Here is a 17,500-nt window from a genome sequence, read left to right as displayed (position 1 = left end):
CATGTATGGCCATTTTATTCATGGTCAGGATCCATCCAGCCATTTTAATCCTGTTTCTCTCTCTGGTTCTCTCTCTCTGTTTTCTCTGTGTCTTAGGGAGTGGTTGTATCTTTTATCTCATGAGATGCTGAACCCATACTACGGCCTCTTCCAGTACTCCAGAGATGACATTTACACACTGCAGATCAACCCTGACTCAGCTGTCAATCCGGTAAGCAAACGCACACACACACACGCGCACGCACACACACATATATTCATCCTCTTCACAAAAACACTTTCAAATTCTCTGTCACTCACTCTCTCACACACGCAAACACAGGCTATACACACACACTTTTACATATATAAACAACCTCACATTCTATGTCTGCTTGTGCGTATATGAGACACACACACACACACACACACACACACTAGGACCACAGAAGCAGATCAGATATCTCTCCATGCGTTCTGCCTGCTCCACTGTAGGTAGGCCAGCTGCCAGTTAGCGGTGAGTAAGATCTCTGACCGCCTTAGAATCTGATCCATCCCTTGCTCTCCCCCCCCCCCCCCCCCCCCCCCCACCAGGAGCACCTGTCGTATTTCCACTTCGTGGGCCGGATCATGGGCATGGCGGTGTTCCACGGCCACTACATCGACGGCGGCTTCACGCTGCCCTTCTACAAGCAGCTGCTGGGCAAGCCCATCACCCTGGACGACATGGAGTCCGTGGACCCCGACCTGCACAAGAGTCTCGTCTGGATCCTGTGAGTGTGCGAGACGAGCGTGAACACACACACACACACACACACACACACACACACACACACTTTTTATGTTACGCATATGCATACTCATCTGTTAGACACATAGACGCTCTTTGAAACACTTACTGGTTCATCTAAAACCCGCACACAGTCTTTTCACTCGCTCCAGCTTGTTAAACATGTGTACCACACACACTTGCATCCAGACACACTTTCTCAGACACACACACACACACACACTTTATACACAGAGGAGTAATGATTCCTCACGCACAACTATTCAGACATGCTGTCAGTGGCTTATAAAGACCAGACACTCAAATCTGGATCAGATAAAGACAGAACAATTACCAGTGAAGCATTACACACACACACGCACACACACACACACACACTCACACTAACACAATAACTTCAAGGCTTATTCACACAGGAACCCGCTAGGACATGCTACACACACACACACACACACCCACACACATATACACACACACACACACACACACACACACACTTTAAGACTTATTCACACAGGAATCTGTTAAGACGCATGCTATGCCCACACACTCCACACATATTTCAAGACATATTCACACAGGAACCTGCAAAGACGCAAGCTATGCCCTACACACACACACACACACACACACACACACACACACATACTTCAAGGCGTATTCATACAGGAACCTGCAAAGACGCAAGCTATGCCCACACACACACACACACACACAGACACACACACACAGACACACACACACAGACACACACACACACACATATACATACTTCAAGGCGTACTCACACAGGAACCTGCTATGACACACACGCATCCACTAAAACCACAACTGAGGATGAACTCATCAGACCAACACGGGGCTCGTTACTAACCCCTTTGTTCAACCCCTTCCTCCTCTGTACGTGTGTGTGTGTGTGTGTGTGGGTCTGTGTCTGTGTCTGTGTCTGTGTCTGTGTCTGTGTCTGTGTCTGTGTCTGTGTCTGTGTGACAGGGACAATGACATCACGGGCGTGCTGGACCACACCTTCTGCGTGGAGCACAACGCCTACGGTGAGATCATCCAGCACGAGCTCAAGCCCAACGGCAAGAGCGTGCCCGTCAGCGAGGACACCAAGAAGGAGTACGTCAGGTGAGTGGACCGCCTCCGCTCAGTCAGCCCCCGTCGCTGATCCAGGATCAGTCACGGCCCGATTTACAACGGGTGAACTTGGGAACTTTTTTCCCGCAATGTCTGGAGTTAGCGTCCCTAGTGTCTGTGCTTCCTCCAGCCTTAGTACTCTTAAGTGTTTTGGTGAAGTGAGGAGCATTTTTGAGCATGAACTGTGCCATTGCAGAAAAACTCAAAACTCAAGTCATTTAAGAGAAACCATGAATCTTCCGATGAATACCTTGACTGTCAGTCTCATAGGTGTCGTTATTAAGACGTAGTCGATGTGTTCCAACAGTCAAATCTAAAAACTCCAGAACCTCCGACAACACTCTCCTTCAGTGGAGTGATCGTGGGGTTTGATTGAAGCGTCTTCTGAGTGGTGACGTGTGTGTGTGTGTGTGTGTGTGTGTGTGTGTGTCCGCAGGCTGTACGTCAGCTGGAGGTTCCTGCACGGCATTGAGGCTCAGTTCCTGGCCTTACAGAAGGGCTTCAACGAGGTCATCCCACAGCACCTGCTCAAGGCCTTTGATGAGAAAGAGCTGGAGGTACATCCTATACACACACACACACACACACACGCGCGCACACGTGCACGCACGCACGCACGCACGCAGACAAGCCTGCAGAACAGTAGGAGAATAAAACATTAAAAATATAGCTGCCTGGAATATGAACAAGGTTTTAAACTACGTGAAGCGTTCCAGGTGCTCGACACAAGTCTTTAAAGCTGTAAAGAAACCTATAAAAGTGTTCAAAAAAGGGAGAAATATTGGATTTCTAAAGAAGAGAAGAATTCATGGTGGAACTGTAGCCAACCTTTAATGAAAGTGGAATGTGTGGGAGCATGTTGTGCTGAATGTTCTCTATGTACTTTCTGTCCATATAAATGTCTGTCTGTCTATCCAACCATCTCTCGATCTATCTACCGGAGTCTATATATCTCTGTTTTAACCTGTCCGTGTGTCCATCTAACACTCTAACTATGAATCTGTTGTATGTATTAGTGTTGGCCGTGGTCTGTCTGATGTTGTCTGACCAGCTCCACTGTTGTAAGCTCTAAACTCTTCTCTTCTCGTCTCGTCTCGTCTCGTCTCGTCTCCCCTCAGCTGATTGTGTGTGGCCTGGGGAAGATCGACATCCACGACTGGAAGTCTCACACGCGGCTCAAGCACTGCACGACCGAGAGCAACTGTGTGAAGTGGTTCTGGAACGCCGTGGAGTCCTTCGACGAGGAGCGACGCGCGCGACTGCTGCAGTTCGTCACCGGCTCCTCCAGAGTTCCCCTGCAGGGCTTCAAGGCGCTACAAGGTGTGTGTGTGTGTGTGTGTGTGTGTGTGTGTGTGTGTGTGTGTGTGTGTGTGTGTGTGTGTGCTTACAGTCTCTTTGATGAGTGTGTGTGCCTTTGTTCTGTGCACATTTAAAGCCTGTTAATGTCATGAATGATCTCTTAGTGTGTGAAATGTCTGTATGTGTTTATGTATCTGTGGAAGTGTGTTTTATACAAGCTGTGTGTGTGTCTCCATGTGTCTGTGAAAGACAGCCTGTGTTCAGAAGAATGCACCTGTTCTTGTGGATATCTTTGTGCAAGGTGAATGGGGGTGTGTGTTAATGTGTGTGTGTGTGTGTGTGTGTGTTTGTATTGTGTGTCTGTGTGTGTTTGTATGGTGTATGTTTGACTGAAGCCATGATTGAGTGTCTGTGTGAGACGATGAACTGAGACTCCACTCTCCCTCTGCTATATAAGGGGAAAGAGCAAATGGCTCTGTGTGTGTAGATAGGTGTGTGTGTGTGTGTGTGTGTGTGTGTGTGTGTCTGTGTCTGTCTGTCTGTCTGTCTGTCTGTCTGTCTGTCTGTCTGTCTGTCTGTCTGTCTGTCTGTCTGTACATCGATATCCCAGGATTATCCTGCAGTGCCTCGGACTTAGCTGTGGTTGAGGTCAGTGGCTTTCCACTCAGCAACCCAGACAGTCTGACTGTGTGTGTGTGTCACCACACACACACACACACACACACACAGAGAGAGAGAGTACAATGGAGGCCTGTACGGTCTGTCATGGTCTGCGTAGGTCAGCTCTGTTAAACCATAGTGGAGGCGGAGGCACATACATCTATGATTCTATGTCTGTCTGCTGGGAAAATATACAGGCAAGGAGATGTTTTTGGAACGCTGTGGAGGCTGCAGACCATCCAGTCATATAATATCAGCTTGGGCTGGGTGTGTGTGTGTGTGTGTGTGTGTGTGAGAGAGAGAGAGAGAGAAAGGAGGTGTGGATGTTTGAGGTCTCTCTTGATTCATGAGTCTGCATATCATATGAGTAAGTGCTGAAGAGGTGCCTCTAACTCTATGAGCGAGTGTTTGTGTTTTAGTGATTTGTGTGTGTGTGTTTGAGTGTAAGGCAGAGACCTCATTGTTTATGTGTGTGTGTGTGTGTGACTCCAGGGGCTGCAGGACCGAGGCAGTTCACCATCCATCAGATTGATGCGAACACCAACAACCTGCCCAAGGCCCACACCTGGTGAGTCACGTCTGCCTCACACACACACACGCCACATGTTTGCACACTGACACATCGCCATGGCAACCCCTCTCCTCGGTGAGTGATGGACTGGTGGAGTGGAGTAGACCATGACTAGCCCTAGCCAAGCTCTACATACATCTGTTTTAGGCCTGTGCCATGTATCACAATAGTTTCACACATCTGCCCCCGAATCGATGTTCATTTCTCTTGAATTACCAAGTTTTGAAATACCACGTAATGAAATGTCTTGGATGAAATGTATGCCACCGATGCTTATTCTCCCTGTGGATATTAGTACTCAAATATTTATTATGTAATTTGTAACACAATCATTTATCATTTCTATGGGGCATTTTCTTCTGTGAGTTAGCGTCTGGCTAGCTTAGCTGTGCTGTAGAACTGTACTCCTTAAACCGGGAGTTTCAGGGTTTAACACGCAGCTGTGCTAAGCTAAGTTGAACATGATTCCTGTGTTTTAAAAAAAAGCTTGGGTTCAGCTAATACACTGCTAAACTGTCTGGAAGCCAGAACTACCATATCCAAACCGTTCAATGATACAAGAATGAAACTTAATAATATCATTAACAAAGTTTAGGTCCGCTCAAATCAATCAATATACTATTATTCAAAGGCATATATAGGCTATTAATACAGTCAATATCGGATCCGCCAGCAAATTCGAGATTATTTTTCTTATATGAATAAAGAGTATAACGGTCATCATTGCCATGTTGGTTAACCACAATCTATTCTTTGGAATCAATATTAGAAAATATTAGGCTAAATATAGTTTAACCACGGTAAGCCTACTCATTTTGGGATCCTCAGATTGACTGTAGCAGCCTAAACAAATGTGGCTTGTGTTTGAATGTCACATAAAATCAAATGGCCCTGAATTAATATTAACAGTGGAGTACGCTTGTTGAATAAAGCGTGTCTATTTTTGTGTGAGGAGAAACCAGCCTACGGTTACACCAGTCTAGGTTGTCTGTGAGAATTAAATGCTACACAGGCCTATTACTTTACATAGTCAAAGTAGTCCTTAAAGACTACATGGGTACGAAATTCATAGCCTACAAGCCTGCCATCTGTGTAATGGATGTCTAATTCTGGTGGGGAAATCGTCTTAATCTCTCCATAAACCATCAACACATCAGGTTTAAGTTAAAACACACAGAAAGCGACCTCTAATGGCGGTTATGAGATTGCGTGATCCGGCAAATCAACCTAAACCTGCGCTACAGGTTAAGCCCCATTGCTGTGTCACGAGCTCCTGTGGTTTAATAAGACCACGTGATGTCTTCTGCAACATGCAGGTTTAAATCCGTGTTAAACTCTGGGAGGGGAAAAAAGCCAAGCTAACAGAGCAATTGCCCCATCCTGTTCTTCACAGTACAACACACAAAGCAATCACAGTGAAACAACCTGACATGGATTATTTATCATAATTAATCATCTCCCTCTCCTCCTTCTCCTTTCTTCCACCCTCTCATCTCTACCTCATGTCTCCATCTTCCTCCTCCTCCTCCACTCCAGCTTTAACCGGATTGACATTCCCCAGTACGAGCACTATGACAAGCTATACGACAAGCTGCTGACAGCCATCGAGGAGACGTGCGGCTTCGCCGTGGAGTGACGGGGGCGGGCAGACGAGAGCGACACACGCAGACACGCAGACAGACCGACAGACAGACAGACAGACAAACAAACCGACAGGGAAGGAGGGAGAGATGGAGGAAAGGAGAGAGAGGGGAGTCTGGGCCTCAGGGCTGCTCTTCCATACAGCCAACCAGCCCCCTCTGGAGTCACCTGGAGCAGCAGCAGCCAGGCGTCTCTCCACCAGTGGTGGCTACGCTCCAGAGCAGAGGAAGGGAGGCTCACCACGAAGAACACTCTTGCCTATTCACCCTGTTTGTTTTTTTTTGTTTGTTTGTTTATTTGTTTTAGTTTTTTTTTTTACTATTATTACTTTTAGTTTGTGTGTGAATGGGGAGGGTGTTTGCTCCGTTCTTCCTATATTTAGATGATGTTTTCTGTTGTTTTTTTTTTTGTTTTTTTTTTTTCAAACATCTTCTCAGCTGCTAAGGACTTGATTTATTTCTGAACCTTGAAAACCTGCAAGTATCACGGATTTTTTGTTTTTAGTTTTACGCTTTTTATTTGTCCTGTTGATTTTGTCTTTGGTCTGCCAGGATAGTTGGAATATTTTTAGTGAATTCAAATAAGGGAAAACAGCACAGTATGTGTGCACATATGTGTGTGTGTGTGTGTGTGTGTGTGTGTGTATGTATGCGTCTGTGTGCGTGTGTGTGTGTTTTCCTGTTCTTGATGTCTTTGGGGGGGACAATATCTAAAACCATATCTAAATCTAAATGAGCATATGTCCAGGTCTTGCGTCTGTGTGGGAGGAAACGCTTTGAGTCTTACTGAGATATCGAGGCAGAAAGAAAGATACATGCGTATGCGTCATTTGGGCTAGTCTTGGACTGCATGTGAACTGGAGTAGTCCCTGGTGCTGATTGCAGAGTCGCCCAGACAGGTCCTCAGATAAGACAGGTCCCCAGAAAGCCCTGTGCGTGCTCAGTGCAGACCAGCTGTCCTCGCTCCCGCGCCATGTGACCTGGCCTTTGAGGTGAACATGACCTCATCGTGCATCATCAGCATCACCACCAGCCTCTGAAACAGTCTAGCTAAGGCCCAGACGATGTCATATCCTATGCATATGCAGACATCACACACACACACACACACACACACACACACACACGGAGAAGCTAGCACTCGCCGCCAGAGCCATACTGCCGACATTCTTGCCCATAGAAACACGATCCATGTGTTTCTCGCGTCCTACTGAGACCTGCCAATTCTTGCATAGGAGTAAATAATCTTTTCATTTTTTTTTGTTGTGTGTTCACTATTCCCTTATTTGGTCCTTTTATGCCATTTATAGATCATGTAGTATCACCTCTGTTGTTATGTGTTGTGGAGTTGGAGGGTGGAGTTAAGGCGGAGAGGGTTGCAGCACCAGCTCGTCTCCTTCCCTTTGGAACACTGAAGAGTGTGGGAGAGAGCGTTCCCAAGGACGGGGACATGAGCGGTACAGCCTGAGATCCTGTGGAGTGAAGCTCAAAATCCCAACTGTCGTCTCAGGACTTAAGACTGTGGTCTGTCTGGAGTCAACGTACGTAGCTGCTATTCAACAGAGTCGGCGAGACCTGCCATCATGGTTTGACAATAAGACTTCTATTTTGGATTCACGGAGTTTGAGTCGTCGTGTCACGATACAGGGTTTATTTTGCCGCTTGGCCAGCTCGTACTAAGCTTGTGTGTTTGGATAACATGTCTCTCCAAAGGATCTTTACATAGCGAGCGTTAATGTGTATTGCAAAACTATATGAGCCAGTACTGGATGTGGTTGATGTCAGTAAAGTGGTCTGTCCCAGATTGTTTTTTTTTAAACTGGAGTGAAATTAGATGAGTTTTATTCTTGGCTTACTCCACCACCTCATAGCCTCACTCATCTGTGTGTGTGTGACCACTTTTTTGTGCTAGCTAGTTGGAGTGTTGCTGAGGGTCCCTGCTGGAACGTTAGCGCCGACTATGCAGAGATGAAGCGCACTCAAGGGAAGGGCTCCTGACCAGGTTTAGGAAGCGATCAGTCCCCCACCCCCTAAGAAAGCCTTCTCATTACAGACAGAGTGTAGAAGGAGAGTGTGATTTTATTTTTTCTACGCAACATCCCAGTATAAAAGGCAGGAATGTTTTTGTTTTTTTCCCTTGCAACTCTAGAGCACTTTAGAAACTTGGCAGGCAGGAGATGCGTTCATATTCATTCAAAATACGACCTGATGCCAGAATTTATCCCTGTTATCTTGCATTGGAAATATACTTGGATATATATCTATATCTATATATATACCTGTAATTTAGAGTATATATGTACAAATACATATATATTTTGTATATGGCTTGTCTATTCTGTCTTAGTATAACACAGACCTCACGCTACATACTCAGGTGATGGCTTTTAGAGAGATATTATATATATATTTTGTTTTCTTGCTTGTGTGAAGCTTATGTTTGTAATGACGGTAGAATGAGTCTCCAGCTCTGGTTGCATGTCTTCGTCGGTATGTGAAGGGAATTACCTAGTCTGTCCTGTGACGCCGCTCTCTGAAGAGAATGCATGGAAAACTCGGCCTTGTCCCTAAGTTCACGGAGGACTGAATTGCCCCGGTCTCTTTTTTTAAAAACTCCTCATGGCAACGAAAAGCAAAAAAAAACAAAACAACAATCCTGCTCTGTCCCAATACGTTGGATGAGACTTGAACCATTTATGCCGTCACCTGCCATGGTCTGGTAACTCATTGGCTCGCCAGAAGAGTACCCCCAGGTGATGAACACGTTCACCCTGAAACTCTTGTGTGTTCTGACGTTGGAACCCTCTGCCCCGGAGAATCCAGCACATGCATGTATAGGGCCATTTTTTTGGACCTGCTTTATTTATTTGCATTCTCATGTCTTTGCAGCGCCCCCCTTAGTTCTTTTGTATCGGCCTGTCTATAGCAATCGATGACCATGGACTGTTCTTGATATTTGCATTGAAAGGAAGAGAAGACTCTCCTCTTGCCTACCTGGACTTCAGCTACAGCCCCTTGATAATGCAAATGGAGTATCCTGAAATGGTGCTTTGTACAGTATACATTATTGTTCATATGCAGATCATGACTTACTTTTAATTTAACTTAAAAAGAAGAAAAAATGCAAAAAAGCGAAAAAAAACATCCTATATACATACATGTTTTGCACACAGAGACTTAAGTTGCTCAGCAATAACGGGCAACTTCCATATTTACTGACTTTTGTATAGTTATTATAACACATTAACATGTCCAATACACACATACAGCTCTTTGTGCTTTTAACAGTTAGCCGTAATCATGAAAGTCTTCATTGTGCATCATCGCCGATTGTTTGGGTGATTTTGTTCCGTATCAAAAGTTATTTTTGTTTTTGGTAAAGTTTTTTTTTGTGGATAATGGAAATGCATCCTCTGTAGCATGGCAAATGTATCTGTTATCTTAAAAGGCTAACTGGTACAGTTAGCTAGTAATGCAACACACTATGAGTCTTTTTACTTTGTTCTTGAGTGTTTGTGTGATGAGTTGGCCTTCGTTGCGCTTATGTAAATGTGTTTTTAAATCGTTTTTAAGCGACAAAACTCATGTCAAGCCACCTGTTCATCCTCCTTTTTCTTTTTGTATTGTAATCATTTTGGTTTCCATTGGACTCATTTTGTATTTATTATTACAGTGTGTAAGTCCCACGTGGCTGTTTTGTATGCTTTCACATTCTCACACACTTGTACATAAAGTCCAATTTAGGAGAATCGGTCTCCTGTAGCCCTGCAGAGATGAGCAATAAAGGCCATGCTGTTCGCAACTGGCAGCAAACCTGTTTAATAAACATGCTCCGTCTCGTTGTGTTCTTTTTCTGGCAGACGAGCACCATCGTCTTAGCATTGAGGGCTACAAATTCGCCTGTGGAGAATAAGCAGAATTAACAGTCTATTTGCTTTTGTTGCTTGGCTGGGCCTTCTCCCACCGAGTTTAAAGAGTATTTTTTTTTTTGTTTAGATGGACGCATTTAATTTAGCCTAACAAATTACCCCACACTCTAGTAGGCCTGGATAAAGTGATCTGAGTGGAGCCATAGACTTCAGGGTGCATTGCCGTAATACTTACTTTGCTGCAATTCTAGACAATATAATTGGGTGATTTGATTTGTAAAAATAACTTCTTGGTGTCTCCATAGAACAGAAATACCCGACTAACGTTTTATTCATCTGCCAGTGATAAATGACTCAGTTTGTCCGAATTCCTATGCTATGTAAGAGGCAGGGGTTGGGAATGTTACTTTTGAAATGTAATAGTTTACAGACATCTTGGGTGTAAGACTTGATGACCAACTTAATTTATCTGAGCATCTAGCTTCTTGTCTCGTGGTCTTAGCGGTTTACACTCTATAATATTTAGAAGATTAACCCCTATTTCACACAAGTTGCCACCCAACTTCGTGTGCTGGCACTAGTTATTTCTAAACTAGACTATTGTAATTACATTTTAACGGGGATGTATTGAAACCGTGGCAGGTGATTCGGAATGCAGCGGCGCCATTGGTCTTTGATCAGCCACGTTCTCCTCTGCTAGTCACACTTCGCTGGCCCCCTGTGGCTGCCAGAATTAAGTGTAAATCCCTCACTCTAGTCTATAGGACAGTCACTCGACCAGCTTATTAATGCATAATTCAGTGCTTTTCATCCTCTCGACCACTTCGCTCGTCTGATGAGTGTCCATTGACTCTTCATTCGTGGCACATCAGTGGTGGAATGACCTACCTAGTGCTGTCTGTTCCAGTGACAGCCTTGGTAGCCTACTTTTAAAACTGTGTTTAAAAACTCACCTTTTCAAACATCGTCAAATGATATTGTAGGCTACTTTGAATTGATAATTTATACTGTTTCTTGATTTTTGTGTGTGTAACGTTTGTGTGTTTAAGTCACTTTGGACAAAAGCATCTGCTAAATACCATAATCTTTATTTATTTACATATTTTTCTCTGTAACCGTAATGGATTACAATTAAATGTGTTTTGTAATTGTATTACTCCATTGTGCACCAGCCCTGGTAATAGGAAAGTGCCTCACCAAGTACAACTTAGTAGCCGATGCTACTATACTATACAGACACAGTGGGGTCCGTTTTCTGCCTCTGTCCTTAAATCATTTGCAGGGTAATAATGTCGATTGAATTCAGGGGGAGGGGAGAGACGAATATAAAAACATCGGTTCCAGCTGAACAGGCTATTGCCGGGTGAAAGGGTCTTATTGCCAGAGAAACAAAACTGCCTCGAGACCTCCCCAAATTCTGAAGTAACGGGGGGGGGAATGTACTCCTGTGCAGCCCACCCCTCCCGATCCTTCCGGTCATTTTAACGTATTTAGCCTATTAAAATGCATGAATGGTCAGAATGTGTAAAGTGCAATTCACCACGTTACTGAAAAGAGTAGCTACTCAGGAACACTCTTGATCGTGACTTCACATTTAACATCACCCTTAATACTAGTGTTAATAGGTACTGGTCATGGCCAACGTCGTCCTTAATGATTTCACGTCTTACGCTTATATTTTTAAGGCTTACTAGTTGAGAACTTGGATTTTGGTTAGCTGGATCACACACATTAATAAACTGGTACTGCCAGACAATATTCCACATTTGCAAATCTACTTTCTGGGACAGTGTTGCAACTACTCGAAAGATCTTCACCTGCCTTAGCTTTTCAAACACTGAGCATCCTCGCTCACGGACGAAGCCATGTGCTACTGCACTCGATTCGACTTGGTGTAAATCAAGCCTGGAATGCTAAAACCAAGAGTTACTCCACTGCGCCCCCTGATGGTCGAAAATAACCGCAGAGATTATATCAAGAGACTCCACCACACCAGTTTCATAAATAAAATTCATTCATTCAATCATCCATCTCCAATTCAAACAGTGTTCAAGACACCAGAGAAAAACAATCCAGCATATAATTTGTTACGTTTTTTTTTTGTTTGTTTTTAAAAGGCATGAATAAAATTAAATAAGGATCTTTTAGTGACACATTATTAGTGTTGCATCTTTCAGTGGTCCTTGTTGGCCCATGCGGAAGACGAGTTCACATGCACTCTCAGCCATCCCCACCACGTACAAGACACCACTGGAACAAAACGCAGACTATTCTCTTTTTTTTCCAAAAAGGTCACAATTTTTCTTCTTAAAAACACAATAAATAAAACAAATGTTTCAGTTAAACGGTGGACAACCGTTGGAAGAGTTGAGGGAAAGGTGGAGTTAGCGGAGTTAGCAGCAGGTGTGTGTAGATATATGTGTGTGTTGTGTGCGTTTGTGTGCGTGTGTGTGTGTGTGTGTGTGTGTGTGTGTGGTGCATATGTGGGTGGGTGGGTGTGTGTGTGTGTTGTGCGTGAACACTGCTTCAGCCTTGAAAACCAAGGCCCACCTTCATGTCTGTACCATTCATATTCATTGACAACACCCTCCACACACACACACACACACACACACACACACACACACACACACACACACACACACACACACACACACACACACACACACACACACACACACACACACACACACACACACACACACACACACACACACACACACACACACACACACCACACCCCAAGGTCCAATGCATTACAATCAACCGTGAAGTCACGCTCTGATCAGTTCTGTCTGATCTGAGGTCAGTGCAGGCAGCTGGTGTTGTACTGGAAGGAGGCCATCTGCAGGCGGCTGCGCAGTCGCTCCGCCTCCAGGTCGCGGAAGTAGTCGTCATCGTCGTTCTGGACGATGATACGCTGCAGCTCGTCGATCTCACGCTCCATCTTGCCGCGCAGCTCCCGCTTAAGCTTCTGTAAGGCCTGCCAGACAACGCACAGACAAACACACGAGAATAAAAATACACACTTGCAATTGGCCACGTGCACTGTAGCCGTAGGGCATTGAAATGATCAGGCACATAACCATGTTAAAAATGCCTTCCAGGTGGTCCATACTGTATGTAACAGCGTGTGGCGCCCCTTATTCTGGGTTGAGTCTACATGTGAACCTGGCACACACTCATGAGAAGACGAGTGATCGACATGGTGAAAGGCAGTAACACTGTTGTCACCCTGGTCCCTAGCTCTCCATCCATGGGACTAAAAGAAATATTGTCTGGGATGGCGGGGTTGGGCTTCTGTAGCACGGCCACACAGCAAACGCGAGCTGTTAGCCACACAGTCGTAGAAAGACCACATTACTGGTGTCCCAGATCGATGGTGGTGGCCTGCTGCATTAAACATTTACAGCGCGCTGTGGCTTCTGTGACCGCCGCGATTACACCGCTAACATCAGATTCGCTGTTACGGGTCATGCATTATGCACCGAGGATCTTTTCCTCGAGAGCTCGCCAAGCCGGCCCCGGCTCGTGTTTCTGCGGGCCGAGCTAGGGCCAACTGGAACCGAGAACCCAAGAACTAGAACCCTCACCTTCTCCTGGGCCTTCTTCCGCACCTGAATCTCTTCGCGCTCCTGTGCGAGAGTCTCAGCCAGTAACGACATCTGTGAGAGAATAGGAGACACAATGAGACACAATGAGACACAATGAGACAAAGTGAGATGTGGGGAGAATGCAGCTGTACTTCGCTCATTTCACACAACTCAACCTCAATTATTAAAGACGGAACCAAACAAAACCTTTTTTTTTTTTTTTTCACAGCAGCCTTCCATATAAACATATGCATCCAACCTAAATCCTATAGAGTTCCGGAACACTCCTCTAGTCATTTGGAAGCAGTCTAGCCCCCAGACGAGGCGGAAAACATGAGAATGCGTTCAACTGCACAAATGAAGTGGTCTTGGCTTCGAGTCCTGAATAACTTTTCCCCTCCTGGAACATCGCACGCCGGAAAAGTTAACAACTTCCTAAGATCAGTCATCATTTCCAAAAATCACCCTCCACTTCAGTGAGGCCAGATCAAATTCTCCTATTTTCCATAATACACACCCACACCCAAACACACAGACACACACACAGACAAAAAGGGCAAATCTTAAACCGCAGATGGAGATTTATTTCCAAAAGACTGCAAGCCTGGATTTGTAGCACTACACCTTCAAAACACTTCACCTTCAATTTTGGGATCCTACTTGAAATTCCCTTGGAGAGATCAGAACAAAATCACGGATCTCTTCCAAACCTAAAACCCCTGACCTGAGGGGAGAGACTGTGCACTGTGTGTACTGACTCCGTTCTCTCTCTATTGCATGTTCAGGGCAGCCCAGAGCAATCAGACTCCCCCAGGCTGCCTCTAAGCCTGGAGGTGTGAGAGTGAGGATTCACTAGTTTCTACTGGGCCTTCTCTCCGCTGGAGCCAGACTCCGTGTGCTCTGCCGGTGTGAGCGTACGTACCTGGTCCTTGCTCTGCCGGTGTGAGCGAGTGTACCTGGTCCTTGCTCTGCCGGTGTGAGCGTACGTACCTGGTCCTTGCTCTGCCGGTGTGAGCGAGTGTACCTGGTCCTTGCTCTGCCGGTGTGAGCGTACGTACCTGGTCCTTGCTCTGCCGGTGTGAGCGTACGTACCTGGTCCTTGCTCTGCCGGTGTGAGCGTACGTACCTGGTCCTTGCTCTGCCAGTGTGAGCGTACGTACCTGGTCCTTGCTCTGCCAGTGTGAGCGTACGTACCTGGTCCTTGCTCTGCCAGTGTGAGCGTACGTACCTGGTCCTTGTAGTAGTTCTCCATGGCCTCCAGCTCGGTGCGGTGCCGCTGCTGGTTCGCCTGCCGCTGCTCTCTGGCGTAGGCGCGGTCCTCCCTCAGACGAGCTTTCTGCACCTCGACGCCCTCCTCAAAGATCTGCTTAAACAGCTGTGGAGTAGGGGGGGATGGAGAGGAGAGGAGAGGGGGGGAGAGGAGAGGAGAGGAACGGGGTGAGCTCCACTAAACTACCAACTCAGGGCTGGAGAGAGTAGACTAAACACAGAGGAGGAATGTGGCCAACACAACATCAGACTCTGCCACGACACAGGAGCTTGATAGGAGCAGAGGAGTCTTCTTTATGTCAGTAACAGCTACATGTGGTTAAGGACTGATCACTGAATGGTGCCAATATGATATTAGGCGGCATTAAGGGTCACCAAGCCCCCACAGCATTCATGTTTGTGTAGTGGCAGACAGGTGATGTGATGTGTTAAGGCCCGTGTGTGTGTGGAGACAGATAGGTGATGTGTTAAGGCCTGTGTGTGTGTGTGTGTGTGTGTGTGTGTGTGTGTGTGTGTGTGTAGACAGACAGGTGGTGTGTTAAGGCGTGCGTGCGTGCGTGCGTGCGTGCGTGCGTGCGTGCGTGCGTGCGTGCGTGCGTGCGTGCGTGCGTGCGTGCGTGCGTGCGTGCGTGCGTGCGTGCGTGCGTAGACCTACCCTCTCCTCGCGCGTGCGGGCCCTGGCCAGACGGGAGCGCAGCTGCAGGTGGTAGTCACTGAAGTATTTCTTGGCGCGAGCGACCTGCTGCCGCTGCTCCCGCAACTTGTTCTGAGCCGACTTCTGCTGCTGCGTGCGCTCCCTCTGGTCCTTCTGTCAGAGAGAAGGAAAGAGAGAGAGAAAGAGTTGGGGAGAGAGATATAAAGAAAGAAAGAGAGAGAGAGAAGTGAAAAAGTGGGCACAGTGTCATACTACTCTTCCAATTCCAAATGATTCGGTGTGTTCAGTGCGGTCCCATGAGTGTGTAGGGGTGTGTGTGTGTGTGTGTGTGTGGGTGGGTGAGAGTATAGGTGTGTTCATGAGTGTGTGGGTGAGAGTATAGGTGTGGTCATGAGTGTGTGTGTGAGAGTATAGGTGTGTTCATGTGTGTGTGTGTGTGTGTGTGTGTGTGTGTGTGTGTGTGTGTGTGTGTGGGTGAGAGTATAGGTGTGGTCATGTGTGTGTGTGTGGGTGAGAGTATAGGTGTGTTCATGTGTGTGTGGGTGTGTGTGTGTGTGTGTGTGTGAGAGTATAGGTGTGGTCATGTGTGTGTGGGTGAGTATAGGTGTGGTCATGTGTGTGTGGGTGAGAGTATAGGTGTGTTCATGAGTGTGTGTGTGTGAGAGTATAGGTGTGTTCATGAGTGTGTGGGTGAGAGTATAGGTGTGTTCATGAGTGTGTGTGTGAGAGTATAGGTGTGTTAATGTGTGTGTGGGTGAGAGTATAGGTGTGTTAATGTGTGTGTGGGTGAGAGTATAGGTGTGTTCATGAGTGTGTGTGTGAGAGTATAGGTGTGTTAATGTGTGTGTGGGTGAGAGTATAGGTGTGTTAATGTGTGTGTGGGTGAGAGTATAGGTGTGTTCATGAGTGTGTGTGTGAGAGTATAGGTGTGTTAATGTGTGTGTGGGTGAGAGTATAGGTGTGTTAATGTGTGTGTGGGTGAGAGTATAGGTGTGTTCATGAGTGTGTGTGTGAGAGTATAGGTGTGTTAATGTGTGTGTGGGTGAGAGTATAGGTGTGTTAATGTGTGTGTGGGTGAGAGTATAGGTGTGTTCATGAGTGTGTGTGTGAGAGTATAGGTGTGTTCATGTGTGTGTGGGTGAGAGTATAGGTGTGTTCATGTGTGTGTGGGTGAGTATAGGTGTGTTCATGAGTGTGTGTGTGTGTGTGAGAGTATAGGTGCGGTCCCATGAGTGTGTGGGTGAGAGTATAGGTGTGGTCATGTGTGTGTGTGTGGGTGAGAGTATAGGTGTGGTCATGAGTGTGTGTGTGTGTGTGAGAGTATAGGTGTGGTCATGAGTGTGTGGGTGAGAGTATAGGTGTGTTCATGAGTGTGTGGGTGAGAGTATAGGTGTGTTCATGTGTGTGTGTGTGGGTGTGTGCGTGTGCGTGTGGGTGAGAGTATAGGTGTGGTCATGTGTGTGTGGGTGAGAGTATAGGTGTGGTCATGTGTGTGTGGGTGAGAGCATAGGTGTGGTCATGAGTGTGTGTGTGTGTGAGAGTATAGGTGTGGTCATGAGTGTGTGGGTGCGAGTATAGGTGTGTTCAGTGCGGTCCCTAGTGTGGGTGAGAGTATAGGTGTGTTCATGTGTGTGTGGGTGAGAGTATAGGTGTGTTCATGTGTGTGTGGGTGAGAGTATAGGTGTGTTCATGTGTGTGTGGGTGAGAGTATAGGTGTGTTCATGTGTGTGTGTGTGTGTGTGTGTGCGCGAGTATAGGTGTGTTCAGTGCGGTCCCTAGTGTGGGTGAGAGTATAGGTGTGTTCATGAGTGTGTGTGTGTGTGCGCGAGTATAGGTGTGTTCAGTGCGGTCCCTAGTGTGGGTGAGAGTATAGGTGTGTTCATGTGTGAGCGGTACTCACCAGTCTGCGGTTGTGTTCCTGTTCTTTGCGGATGATATCCATTAACAGGTCGTGCTTCTTCTGTGCCTCCTCCACCTAACACAGAACCAGACACAGATCTCATTAAAGCAACACTATGAAAAACAGCTTTTTGAG

The 17,500-nt window shown here is 46.3% G+C and overlaps 2 protein-coding genes across 7 annotated transcripts in view; one reads left to right on the top strand and one right to left on the bottom strand.

Annotated features, from left to right (window-relative positions):
• Positions 1–6,501, top strand: part of LOC105900188 (E3 ubiquitin-protein ligase SMURF2) — a 62,927-nt gene extending 56,426 nt beyond the window's left edge. For all 6 annotated transcript variants that reach the window (XM_031563536.2, XM_031563534.2, XM_031563537.2 and 3 more), the window contains exons 14-20: positions 97–211; positions 574–752; positions 1,763–1,900; positions 2,346–2,466; positions 3,028–3,229; positions 4,361–4,436; positions 5,976–6,501. In XM_031563536.2, the coding sequence (XP_031419396.1) occupies positions 97–211; positions 574–752; positions 1,763–1,900; positions 2,346–2,466; positions 3,028–3,229; positions 4,361–4,436; positions 5,976–6,075 (931 nt within the window). In that variant the 3' untranslated portion in view covers positions 6,076–6,501. The remainder of the gene's footprint in view (positions 1–96; positions 212–573; positions 753–1,762; positions 1,901–2,345; positions 2,467–3,027; positions 3,230–4,360; positions 4,437–5,975) is intronic.
• Positions 6,502–12,672: 6,171 nt separating this feature from the next.
• The window catches only part of LOC105900190 (centrosomal protein of 95 kDa), a 24,144-nt gene continuing 19,316 nt past the window's right edge, over positions 12,673–17,500 (bottom strand). Inside the window, exons 17-21 of the mRNA XM_042703840.1 lie at positions 17,366–17,440; positions 15,466–15,618; positions 14,770–14,916; positions 13,542–13,613; positions 12,673–12,931 (exon numbers count right to left, since the gene is read on the bottom strand). Coding sequence (XP_042559774.1) covers positions 12,755–12,931; positions 13,542–13,613; positions 14,770–14,916; positions 15,466–15,618; positions 17,366–17,440 — 624 coding nt within the window. The 3' untranslated portion in view covers positions 12,673–12,754. The remainder of the gene's footprint in view (positions 12,932–13,541; positions 13,614–14,769; positions 14,917–15,465; positions 15,619–17,365; positions 17,441–17,500) is intronic.

This window comes from Clupea harengus, chromosome 26, assembly GCF_900700415.2.
Source record: "Clupea harengus chromosome 26, Ch_v2.0.2, whole genome shotgun sequence".
NCBI classification, from domain to species: Eukaryota; Metazoa; Chordata; class Actinopteri; order Clupeiformes; family Clupeidae; genus Clupea; species Clupea harengus.
Note: the sequence above shows the minus strand (reverse complement) of the source record. Positions and strands in the feature narration are given on the sequence as shown.